We start from the raw sequence: 12,988 nt of genomic DNA, 5'->3' as shown, positions 1-12,988 counted from the left end.
GCTAAAACTTCAAAGGAAGAGCTGCCTCCCTCAGAGCAGCATCCACATGCAACAGCTTTTAAAAGTGGAACCTCTTTTCTTCTCAGAGTACAAACCCAAGTGGCTTCCATAAAGGTTTATGTTGGTATGGATTTCAGCTGTGCAAAGGATATGGCCACCAATACAAACAGGGCTCATAAATATTTGGAAGAAATACAAAATGGCTTCAAACAGGCCAATATTAAACGACTGGAACTAGTTCAAAAAAATCCTAGGCCTTGCTTGATCTAAAAGGCTTCAACCTCCCAAAATGAAGAGGCAATTAGGGCACATTCTGAACAGGAGGATCTGAAGCAATAACTGGGAAGTCTGAACACTCTGTGGAAAAAAACCCAGCTGTGAGTGTCACTGAGCACACACAGATCCAGCCAGCACAGGGAAGAGGGCTCGGCATCTCCAAATTTCCAGGTCACTCTTTGTGATCTGCTCTCATCCCTCTCAGAGGTAACTTTTCAGAACTTACTTAGGAAATGAAGTCTTCGGGGAAAAATTAATCCAAGTGCAGCGAGAGCAACAGTTCAAACATTTTACTAAATCAATTCACACAGTTTCAAAATTGTAAATATAATTAAGGACAACAGGGTTTCTGTATTTTTTTTTCTTCTTCCAGATTCCTCATTAAGACAATAAACAAACACAAATTAGGTTTATAGCATCTGTTCTTTTAAAAAATGAAAGGAACGCCACTCGATGTATTGATAAAGCACCACGACACAGTTACAAAATAGGGTTGGCCTGTTTCTTTCACAAGTAAAAGACTACATACTCCTATAACAGCTTCCTGCTTGATCCATACTTCATTAAAATAAAACTATAAAATCTCCTAGATTACACTAAGTTCAGACGATGCCTGGGGTACAGTGCATTAACAGCAGTAATGCTAACTATCAGTGCCAACATAAAACAGTTTAGAAAGTAAAAACAAAACAAACAAACAAACAAAAATAAATCCCAAAACAAAACAACAAAAAAAAAATCCCCCCAACTTTATTCCCCCTAGATGAGCAAAATTTAAAATAAGGGATGCTCTGCTTCACAATGAGTTAAGGATGTGGGGAGGACGATGGGGGGAGGAGGGGGCTGGTACTGCAGCTTTTGGGGCTTAGTTGGCATCTAGTTTGGCCATTTCCTGCACGTAGATCCCTATACTCTCACTGTCGAAGAGCACGAAGTACACAGTCTTGATTGAAGAGGACATTGTTGACACAAAGTAGCTGGAGATGGCTTTCAGGATCAGCTGAGCAGCTGTTTGCTTTGGGAAGCCGTTTCTAGAGAGGGAAATAAAAAAAAAAAAAAGATCATGACTTGCTGAACCAGCCTTAACCTTTAGGGCTCCAGCTTTTCTCAGTGTGTACAGGCTGAATTAGGAGCTACAAACTTGTTTGTTTAGGCAAGGCTTAAGATGTTCAAACAGAAGAAACACATTCCCAAAATACAGCCACCCACATCAATGGGTTGAACCTTATGATACCTGATGGGTCAGTTATTCCCATTTAACAGACAAGTAAAACAAGAGCCTGATGTGTTCAGGAAAGCAGTGCAGATGTTGGAGATGCAGAGTTGAACCTGTCCTGAGAGCAAAGCAACCAAAAAAGAAAAATAAGAAGGGACAGACAGCTTGATGTAGAAAATGAAACACGGAAAGACCCAACATTCATACCACCATCACTGGTTAATTAAGCACAAGATAAAGTTACTTGTACGGCCCTGCTGCAGATTGAAAAGGAAGACAGAATGAGTTTTTATTTTATTTTTATTTAACAGTTTTTATTTTATTTTTACTTATTAGCCTTCGCCTGAAAGTTTCATCTAATCTCTAAAACAGGTCAAGCACAAGTAGGATGGTCTGAGCAAAGCTGTGACCCGAACTGTGAGTTTTATAGGTCATGGCAGACTCCTGAAATTACACCTGGTAACCTGGCCTGAGCTTTGCTGCTGTTACACCTGAGCACTGCTCACCCAGGCCATGGACAAACTGTGAGCCCTCCCCCAGCCTCAGGGACATGTGCTGCAGTAACCAGGCTAAGGGGGATGGGACAAGAACACCCTTAGGAGTAGCACCCAAAAAGAATGTAAAAAAGCCTGTTGAGCATCACCTGGTTCCTTGGCATGCACTTACAGATGTGTGATAGTCAGTGCTCCCCATTATAAACTGGGTACTGCTAATACTACAAATAATTTACAGATCACACAGATGGCTGAGTTTCTCAGAGTTTCCTCAGCAGTTCAAAGAAGCTGGGCTAAATTCTGCTCTGGCACTAACAGCTGAACATCACTCAGGACTTGCTCACTGAAGCACCACACTGATCAAAAAACACTGTTGGACTCTCCCTCTCATTCTATGCTGCAACACACAAAATGAGAAGGGCAACTGCCTGTGTCATGGCCCACTTACTGCACACTGCCTTACCAGCAAATACTCTCTGAGAGCAGTTCTGTGGCAGTCCTGCCTGCAGTGGGACATTATACATGCTGCCTGAAGATAATGCTGGTGCTGTTTCAAAAACGATGGCATGAAACAGCTCACGCTGCTTTCTCTTTTCTGAAAATGCCCCATTTTTTTCTTCTGTTGAAGAGGAAAAATAGAAAAGGACAAAGCATTGTGGAAAAAAACCCCCTTGTGCTCTTCCAAAGCCCAATGAGCTGGTCAGGGAGAATCAGCTGTGTGACAAGTTAATCAGCTGAGAGCAGTTCTGACATAGGAGCTGCTTCCTGCTGTCAGCTTACACAGAGACACAGACTCAGCAGCCTGCACACCTGAGCACTTGCAGGTCTCTTATCAATGCATAAAAAACCTGGCATACACTGAAGAGATCTGTCAGGAGTTTTGCTCCTGAGCAGAGACTGTGATGCAGCATCAAAGTCAGGGCATAAACTGACAGTACATTACTCAGGACCCCTCTCCCAAAAGAAAGAGGAAAGAAAAATCAGCAGAAAGGTGCTGGCCTGATGGCCACGTGTGGGCTGCAAGCAACAGAAGCCCCTTGCATCGATCTACTGGCCTGAGTTAAACCCCTGTGAAAAGGCAGTTTGAGACTTCAGCCAAACCAGTGTCGATTCCAATCAAAGTCAGAGCCTCAGAATGAAATCCCTACCCCAAGGATGACTTCATGTCCAATCCCTAACTCTCCCTTTTCTCCTGATGGCCCAACCAGACTGAACTCCAGGCTACCTCTGAACAGCACCCAAGTTGTGCTTTCCACAAGTTGGCTGTAGCTGAGCATCTGGCCCAGTGAATGCTATTTTATTTCCCCCTGTGATTTATTTGAACTGCCCTCATGTAATCCCATTCCTCAACTATAAAAGAGAATGAAGCTGTTTATGTGGGTTTATTGGGTGATGTCTGTGTGACAGATGTCTGTACTACAACAGCTGCATACATTTGGTGTCTTTGGCATTTGCTATCTTTTAAAGCTTTACTTTTATTTTTTTAAACTCTTTAGACTTCATAAAAACAAGTAGAGAGTATTGTCAGAATACAGACTGCTCCCTCCAAAATTAATTTATGCTTGAGTATCTCTAATTAAGAGAAAGAAGGGAAAATACATAGCCTCATTTATTACTCCAGGCCTTTTGATTCCTCTCCATCTTTTAAAAGCACCACTTCAGCTGGCTGGAGTGAGAATGACGTGCACAAAGCAGGCTGAGAGCTCCCCACAGATCCTGCCTGTCAGTACCCAGATTTCATAACAGAATGGGAATCTGCTGATTTTATTCAAGGTTTCATCATCTTCCAGTACCAATCACCTCCTTCACAACAAGGGCTGGGAATGGTTCCTTGCTGGGAGCTATCCAGGAAAGAAGGGGCTCTGTGGAAGATACTTTAAACAGTCTCACTTTTACATCACCAATTCCACAGTTCCACTGCAGTCCATGGAGGGAGTTTCTCCCAAGGAGTGATTCAGAGCTTCCCTGCGTCCTGACCAGCCTGTGACCCTGACAGCTAATTCACCAGCTTACTATGAACCCTCTGCTATATTTCCCCACAAGTTATCTCCTTAAAATGACACCCATGCAAATTAACCTTAGCTGGAGATTTGTCTGGTGCAAGTTTTTAAAATCCATTATCCTAATGAAACTTCTGTTTCTTCATTGTCATTCACCCAGAAGCTCAAATCCTGATTTCTCTTCTAGCCCACAGAATATGCAGGAATTCATCTACTGTTGCAACACAGCACAATAGGAAGAACATTCTTGCTGTACATCAGCCAACTTCTTTCATGGCACATTCAAGAAGGGCAGTTTTTCAGGGCGAGAGACACAACTGTGTAATTTAGCCTGGATTGGGCCCTTGCTCTTCACACTGAGCCATCACTGAGGGCCAAGAGCTCCAAACCTCCCCCTGCACCCCAAACCCAAGAGCCTCAGATTAAAGGTGCAGTCAGTCCATATTCTTTAAGAACACTTAATCCAACTTTCAAAGGCACTCAGCACCCTGTACAAAGCCAGAGGACTTGAACTTTAGGCTTTGGCTTTCAAAGACCTTGGCAGAGGTTTTTAAAGTCTTTTTTTTTTTTAAATTATTTTAACTGAAATAGTCCCATGATGTAAACTGCATGGAATTCAGGTTATGGATTTTGAGTGAGAGCTTGAAGTGACTCTGCAAATCGTAAGAATTAAGGCACTTGAGGTTTGCTCCTTAAACAAGCACCAAGCCATGTCTTTGGCCATCCTAAAGACATAAAGACATTTCTTCATGTCCTCTTCCACATCCCCAATTTATATGAAGAAATCAATTTAGGGAACTGATTTAAAGAAGAAAAGAGTCAGCATTGTAGCAATGGGTTTTGTACAGGGGAAGGGACTGGAACATGGGATGGCACTCAGGGAATGTAACCTGTTTGGCCCCAAACAGCCTTACCTGCCACTGCCAATGGAAGGGAACGCGATTGATTTCAGCTTCTTTTCATCAGCCAGGGCCAAGCAGTTCTTCACTGTCTTTTCCAGCAGCTCCTCACATTTGTCTGAGCCCCAGCCTGGGCTGTTACAGTGGATCACAAATTTTGCAGGCAGTCCATGGCCAGCACTGACAACAGCTAGGGAGAATCGAAAGTGAAACGTTATTGCTTTCCTCTCCTCAGGATTAAAGGAGTGCATGTGTGATTAAAATAGCAAACAATCAACAGACATTCCCTTAGATCCTGTGGATGTTTTGGATTACAAATCACACAGCCTTAAAATACAACATCATTACAGAGACTTTGTATTTTCCATTTCCAGCTGTACTCTGCCGTGATAATTTATGAATCATAGCTCTGATAGAGCTTATTTTAGAGAGAGCAAGAATTCAGGGCTGCCATCAAAGGAAGCACATTTATACTGGGGACTGTCTGAGGAAAAGGGCAGTATCTGTCAGAATGTTAACCTGGTCAAGGGATGATCTTGCTTTGGTTTGGTTTACCCCAGGATGTATCAGGATGGTGGACAGGCACATGGAGTTATGACTTGGGTGACCTTCAGCTGGTAAATGCACAGATTGCTCAGCTCACTTCTAATCACCCCACAGCCCAAACTGGAGCAGTTCAGTGCTCTGCAAACCCCTAAGGAAGGCTGGAAAAGAGGTGAATTAAGACTTTGGCTTCATTTCCACTTTTGTTTCTGAGCAACTGTAATGAAGACATTTTGTGTGATTTCAAGACTTTGGGCCTGGCCTTATTAGAGCTTTTTTTGCGTGTAGGGGTCATCCAAGACCACTGGAACAATGCTGGGTTTAGTTTTGTAGTCTCTCTCTTTCATCACATTCTTGACAGGCTGTTGGAGAGATCTGCAATGTTTGATTCACACTGTTCATGTATCAACAGGCCAGGCCTTCTATGTGCCCCGAAATGAAGGATTTTTAGCATGCTAATTGTATCTTAGCACAACAGCACAACCACGGACATGCAGGGAACTAAGGAGATGCAGCAGAACCTTCCTACAAACTGCTGACAGCCAGGGATTCTCTGCCTTCCCTGCAGGAGAACATGCTCTGGGTTCACCACTTCCCACCGCAGAGCAACAACAGGCTGTGCTCTGCCTGCCAGAAGGCAGGGGAGGAGGATCTCTGCCATTTCCCAACTCCCAGGGCTGTGGTTGCAAATAAAAAGTTGTAGCTTGGGTTTGTCAAAAAAAAAACAAAAAAAAACAACAAACCAAAAGAAAAAGAGGGGGGGAGGAAGGAGAAAACCACCCTAACAGCAAGCTGAGGGCAGAAAAACATCCAGCTGAAATCTCACACAGGGAACCTTCCCGAAGAGTCAGCCCCTAAAATACCCCACAAAAAGGGTAAGTAGAAGATGGCAGCTTATGTCTTCAAAAAAAAACCATAATAAAAATACCAATAAGTTTTAAAAACAAAACAAAAAAAAAATTAAAAAATCAGCTTTGCAAAGGTCTGAAAGGCTCCACGCCATTCTGGAATGTTTATGAGGCATTTTGTTATTTAAGTATAGTAGAAATAACTCTTGGCACATGATCACCACATATGGATACTATCCCATGGCTGCTGCAGGAAAAGAGAAAATAGACTTTGTCATATGGCATCCTGACCAGGGGTTAACCAGAACATTCTGAAGGACAATGGAAGCACAAGCATTTATGTTCTTATGGGTTTGCAGTCCCAACATGTTGAATAGCCTCAGTGTTAGGCAATGTTAATTTGTCATAATGTGCAACTGAAGTGTTGGCAGATTCAGAATACATCATAAACCCAAGAAAAATCTATTAAAAGCAGCTGACATATCTCTAGTCAGATGTGAAATGTGGCTATCATCTTCATCCTGAAAGAACAGAACGCTGTATTGATACACATCACCAGCTTTAATATTTCTCAGGGATTGTTTTCTGGGGTAGTCATTAATTAACTCATTAGGATTCTGATGAGGACAACTGTTCATTACCAGGAGCAGCTGTCCCTTACTTCAAATGCAAATGCTCTGGAAGGAGAAGTAAGAAACAGAAAGTGAACCATGGGCACGTTCTGTGCCAGTTACCAGGTAGGGATCCTGGTTATTGGCAGATTAAAGGAATAGCCCCATAACTGAGAAATCTGAAAAGTGGATAACCACAGGACTGAGAAACTGATGTGCATCAATTCTGCTCTGGAGTCCTCCAACAATTCCCTACCAGCCAGTTTCTCCCGGTGCAACACAGAGCTCCCTGGAGTAGGACTGGAAAAGCAGCCCCCAGGTCTGAGGGGTGCACTGATGCCTGAGAAAAACAAACTTTGCTTTCCAACTTGACACCTCTTTGGAGCAGTTTGGTCTGGACCAGTGAGTAATATTATAAAGAAGATTTAAAAAAAAAACACCCCAAACTGAGTAATTGATTCTACATAATTTTTTACAGAACAAAAATTCCAACAAAAACTTATTAAAATTTTTAAAAAGTAAGGGGAAAAAAACCCCCCAAAGTATTAAGCAGCAGAAGTAAACAGTTGTAATTTTTCCTGTCAGAGCTGAATTCTTACATCTCCCCTTCGGCTGTAGTTAGGATTCGTTTACAAAACTGCACACACTGTATTTATTTTTATAGCATAAACACAGATGGCAGAATCAGCCTTCTATATGAACAACATGGATCAGCAATTTCACAGATGGTGTAAAATTATATATTGCCATTATCAAACTTTATTACTCACATAGTAGATTTTGCTCCGATATTACATAAATTTTGATAACTAGGCATCAAAAAGTCGTAAGCTTTTACAGTGATGATTTTGGCACTGACTGAACCAAGCACCCAAGCAGATGCTGAACTTTAAGCACGTGCTTAAGTTCAGTGAAAGTCAGCGGCATTTCAGCAAAGCAGATGTTTTAACAGAGTTGGGCTCAAAAAATAAGCATCTCATTAATTGCTTTTCTGAACTGTGCCCTTAATGAGCAATGTTCGCTGTGTGTGCACGTACCTGTGAACAGCTTTTACTTGCAGCATTACATCACTGCCCACATGCCCTGGTAAAGGTTGTTTATGATGCAACGTGTGTATGTGGAGAACACAAACAGCACGTAAGCCATAAAAGCTGCCTCAGACAGTAGGAGCTCAGAGCTGGGGTAGAAGGAGCTTGGCTCTGGCTGTGAGCCAGAGTGGTGAAGGTCTGGGTTTGGGTTCAGGTTGGGGTTGGATTTGGGTTCAGGTTTGGGTTTGTGTTCAGGTTGGGGTTGGGTTCCAGTTTGGGGTTGGGTTCAGATCTAGATTTGGGTTTGGGTTCAGGTTTAGGCTTGGATTCAAGTCTAGGTTTGGGTTCAGGCTTGGCTTTGGGTTCAGGTCTAGGCTTGGGTATAGGTTCAGGTTTGGGTTCAGGTCTCGGTTTGGGTTCAGGTCTAGGTTTGGGTTCAGGTCTAGGTTTGGGTACAGGTTCAGGTTTGGGTTCAGGTCTAGATTTGGGTTTAGGTCTAGGTTTGGGTACAGGTTCAGGTTTGGGTTTAGGTCTAGGTTTGGGTTCAGGTCTAGGTTTGGGTTTGGGGTTGGGTTCCCGGACCGCAGCCTCACCTCCAGCAATGTCCAGGGGCCCGTTCTTTTTGCGGAGCTCAATGACAGCTTCCACAAATTCCTTCCCGCCTTTCTTTTCCAAAGTGCTCCCTGAACAGAGAATTGATAGTTTACTCCTCTCACCTCAGCTTTTCACAGCAGACATGTTACTCATCATTATTTTTTATTACATCACTCTAGAGATTTCTGCCCAAACTTTTTTTTTTTTTTTTTTTTTTTTTTTTTTTTTTTTTTTTTTTTTTTTTTTTTTTTTTTTTTTTTTTTTTTTTTTTTTTTTTTTGGGGACTGCAAAGTAAGATCTAAACCTTTTGGGACTTGAGAATTAGCTAATCATTAAGAACAATGACAACAGAAAGAAAAAAAACAAAAAGACAACTCTATCAACCCCAAAAACCTCACACTGGTATCCCTTGCTAACATTTTCAGACTTGATTTTACTGTCAAAACATTGGACATGACATCCCTACCTCCTTCCTGATCACGAGCATCTCTCAGTGTGCAATGTTCCAGAGGAATGTACTAGCTCAGGAGCGGTTGAAGCTTCCTAACTCCTTCCCCTAGGATTCATTTCCCCTCTCCTCTTACAAATCGCTTTTAAAGAGCCATTTGCCACAATAAGAATTTGAAACTCACCTGATCTTGGTCCCTGACCCCAACAGGTGGCCCCAGGAATGAAACAGTCTCGTGAGTGCAGCGGGCTGCTTTACTTGGTAACTGCCCAGCTTGTTGAGCCACCTTTAACCAAGAGGAAGAGCCTCAGAAATCAGGAGAATCTCTAAGGAACATATTCCTCCAATGAACTTCTCTAACTACAGCTAAGGAGCTGGACAAAGCCATTCTGGGAGGAGAAGAGCTGTGCAGTGTTTCAGGGCAACCCAAAGGTATGCTGTTTACAAAGGCAGTCCATCGCTAAATGGTTTAGATCTTATTTTGCAGCTCTAGTTTTAAATATTAATATTAAAAAAAAACAAAACAAACACAACAACAGCCCAAGAAAGCATTTTCCTAACTACATAAACATCCCACGTAATTTTGCACTGTGCATATTAATTATAAAGGTAGATAAGTACAAGCAGTGATAGCATAAAGGCTCTGATTTGAGATATTGCTTTGAAAACTGATTTTCAAAAATTCAGAACTAGGATCTCTAAAGATCTAGACATTTATTTGGTGACACCCCTTACTTTCACTGATGAAGAAAGAAAAAAAATGCATTTTCTGATGGAAGTGCACATACTATATGCTCAAGGAAGCAGAGCCCCTCCTCCAAGATTCAATTTACTAAATTGGGTGATGGCTCTAAGAACTAAGATGCTTTTTATTGTGCTACATTTCTTCCAAACTGAAGACCAAAAGTTGAAAACAATGCATTTGTTTTCCATTCAAAAACTGACTCTCTGACCTTGCCTCTATTTTTCCAGTTGGAGTTTTATTGCTTTTGGGGCACAAAAGCTGAGGACAATTACAAAATGTATGCCTCTTCTTTGGCTTTTTCATCATCAGTTCACAACAGGGTTTGCCAAAAGCTGGATTGCAAGGTCAGACTGTGTAGGTCAGAGCGTAATTTGCTCTTTGTGCTCATTTAAGCTCTTTTATAGAAACACCTCAGCCAAAGTACTTATTCAGCCCAACTCCTCACCAGGAATTTTCTGAGACTTCAAGTTACCAATCCCAGTGCACGTGAGTGGAAGGACCATCTTAAAATCTCTTGGAGAAGACAGCAATGGCTTTACTTACAGCAGCAAGGTGTCTTAGGAGAGGGCTGGGACAGGAGATCCACAGCAGCACTGAGCGTTGGAAGCCCCCAGACCCCAAAAAAGCAGAGACAGACCCCCCTGCCCTTGGCTGAGCCCATCAGGGCATGGGGCTGAGCCCCGGGTCTTGCAAAACCCCTCCAATGGAGAATGGATAGGGAGGGAATGAAACAGCCTTCCCTTCCACTTCCACTCTTGCTGGATGTATTTCCATATCATTCCCATGGATATTTTTATATGTATATTCCAGTTATATTCCCCCTGGGTCCATGAACTCTGATCAATCCTAAACCCCATGACATTCATAATCCTGAATTTCTCTTGTTTCAAGGGGAAACATAATTAAGCCTTGTGCAGAACCAAGGAACAGCAAAGATCTATTAAGTAGGTCATTTCTTTGCCATTGCAAAGCTGTTGTACATTTAATGGAATTTAGCCTAGTTTGGTTTAATTCAATCCAGAAGGATCAGCTTTTTCCCTTCTACTGGGAATTAATTTATAATTAAAAGCAATGCACAACCATGTCAGTTTATTTCTCTGAGCTCTCTTCTTGCAGGTCTAGTACAAAGAAGAGCAAAAGTATGAATCAGTGAGATATTCTGCATTTACTCCTCAATTATGCTCTTCTTCTGATTAATAGTGAGGGTTTATATTGAAATCATACTTGAGATCTGTGTTGTAAATTAGCTTAATCTGGGAAAGGACAGGCTGTATTTAACCATTTTCCACTACATTAGCAAGTTTCTTGATGGAAGTCTTGCTTCACAGCTTCAAGGTTAGTAGCTTATTTGCTCACAGGCATAAATATGTGTCACTCCCATGAGAAGAAGATCATTATCTCATGCTTTCCAAGCAGGCATTGGCATCAGTGTTGAAAACAGCGTTAGCAGAAATTTAGGCTCTAAAATTCTCAGGATAAGCCCCCAGTACATTTAAATTGTTAGGGAAAAAAAACCAACAAAAATAATAATAATAATTAAAAAAATAAATTTAGATGGGTAAAAGTTAATCATCGGAAGCTAAGCATTTGTGCACTTCTATTCTTTCTTACAGCAGTCAGAGGCAGCAGGAACCTACACTAAGGAATGAGCAGTCCAGCCTAGGGAGACAATTTTCTTTGCAGGGTAGCAAAGCATTTCCCTGTCACAGGGCAGGAGACAGGCACGTTGGCTAAATGGGTCTGACAGACTTTGCAAGCATATTCTTCAGGCACAGGCTATTTAGCACTTTTATTTTAATGTCTCCACATATTCTTTAGCCAGCCAAGCCACAGTGCTCCTGCTCAACGGGCCATCCAGAGCTCCTTTTCCCTGTGTGTTACTCAGGAAGCAGCTCCTTCAGGAAAAGCAGGGGGTGTAGGACATGCCAGCCCTGCAGCAGGACACGTGTCCCCCCAAGCCAGCACTGAACCAGGGCCTTGGGGTGTGCAGGGAGCCCATTCACGTGGTGATGGTGAGGTTAAGACGAGATGCAGAACAGAGGTTGGGATCAGCTCACTCGGCTTTATGAATTACCAGCAGCTTCTGCATCCAGCCCAAACTGCCATTTGCCTTCTCAAGTTACCAAGGCAGTTCAGTGAGAGCATTGCTACCCTCTGACCAAATCCTCCAAAACTCTGCATGCGCAGAGGGCACCACTTCGAGAAGAGCTGCTCAGGGGGCAGTTGTGATGGCTGAATTAAGAGGTCTGTCACGCTTTTCTATCGTGCCTTCTCTCAGCACTGTGCCTCAGATGACCTGAAAAACGTGTCACATCACCGTGGGCCTGTGGGCCATTGAGCAGGGCTGGGAAGGTCACGGGATCGACATCAGGTTGATTGTTAAGAGTTCAGAAATACAGCCAGGCTGGATCCAGCACGTGAATCCAGATGGGAACATCTGAAACGTGGCACGGGGAGGGTGCACTGCAACTGGTTAGGAATCTAAAGATCCCAGGCATTCACCACGTCAGGCCAACAACGTGGCAGCTCCTCTGCCCTGCACGGAACGAACTGTTCCCGCACTGCCCGTTTTGGCGCTGCGTTCTGTCGGTGCTGCCGAAGGCCTGGTTGGGTGATTAAAACCCACAAACGCCTACTTGGGTTTGCAATTCCTCCCTTTCTTCCTCTGATTAGTCAGGACTGCTGGAAGCGAGAAACAAATGCAGATCTGCGTAGCTACACCAAGCTCGTGGCTGCTGATCGACCATGCACACACAAACAAACTCGGCAGCGCTGAACTTGCCATTACCTACTTCACCACCGGTGTAGAAGTCAGAGTTTGTCGGGTGAACGACAGCATCACTGTCGATCGTGGCAATGTCAGCCTGTACAACTTGCAACTACAACAGGTAAACAGATGGATATCAACCACGATGGACAGAGACCCAGCACAGGCTCTACATTTACACATGTACCAACGTCCATTATTTTCCTACCTTCACATCTCCAAACCTTGCGCCAAAATGCTGAGTTGTGTGTGCAGGTGTGTGTAGAGAAAGGGGTGTAGGGAAACAGGAGGAGGAATGTTGAGTACGACACGATCAAATAAATGTTAAAATGACAAGTCAGAGCAATCACATGAGATCATTTCCAAAGTTTTAAAATCAGCTAATGCCCCATTGCACTTTGCAGAAACCTAGAACAACCAGTTCCCCACAGAGCATGACATTAAAATATGGAATCTGTTTAAAAAAAGAAATTCGGGATCATCAAGCCAAACAAAATAATTAGTTTCTCCATTTTGTCA

At 42.9% G+C, this 12,988-nt stretch overlaps 1 protein-coding gene across 6 annotated transcripts in view; it reads right to left on the bottom strand.

Annotated features, from left to right (window-relative positions):
• Positions 1–551: 551 nt before the first annotated feature.
• The window catches only part of LOC114064174 (core histone macro-H2A.1), a 41,021-nt gene continuing 28,584 nt past the window's right edge, over positions 552–12,988 (bottom strand). For 3 of the 6 annotated variants that reach the window (XR_003572699.1, XM_027896971.1, XM_027896972.1), the window contains 3 exons: positions 8,509–8,598; positions 4,901–5,075; positions 552–1,307 (listed from right to left, as the gene is read on the bottom strand). Coding sequence is in view for 4 of the 6 variants with exons in the window: in XM_027896971.1 (XP_027752772.1) it covers positions 1,142–1,307; positions 4,901–5,075; positions 8,509–8,598 (431 nt within the window). In the remaining 2 variants the exon portion in view is untranslated. Of the gene's footprint in view, positions 1,308–4,900; positions 5,076–8,508; positions 8,599–9,141; positions 9,244–12,490; positions 12,582–12,988 lie in introns of all 6 variants that reach the window. The other 3 variants (XM_027896973.1, XM_027896974.1, XR_003572700.1) reach the window with 2 other exon arrangements.

Source organism: Empidonax traillii, unplaced genomic scaffold (assembly GCF_003031625.1).
Source record: "Empidonax traillii isolate 1590-97213 ecotype Southwest subspecies unplaced genomic scaffold, ASM303162v1 scaffold523:size469459, whole genome shotgun sequence".
Classification (NCBI taxonomy): Eukaryota; Metazoa; Chordata; class Aves; order Passeriformes; family Tyrannidae; genus Empidonax; species Empidonax traillii.
The sequence above is the reverse complement of the archived record's forward strand: the minus strand, read 5'-3'. Positions and strand labels throughout refer to the sequence as shown.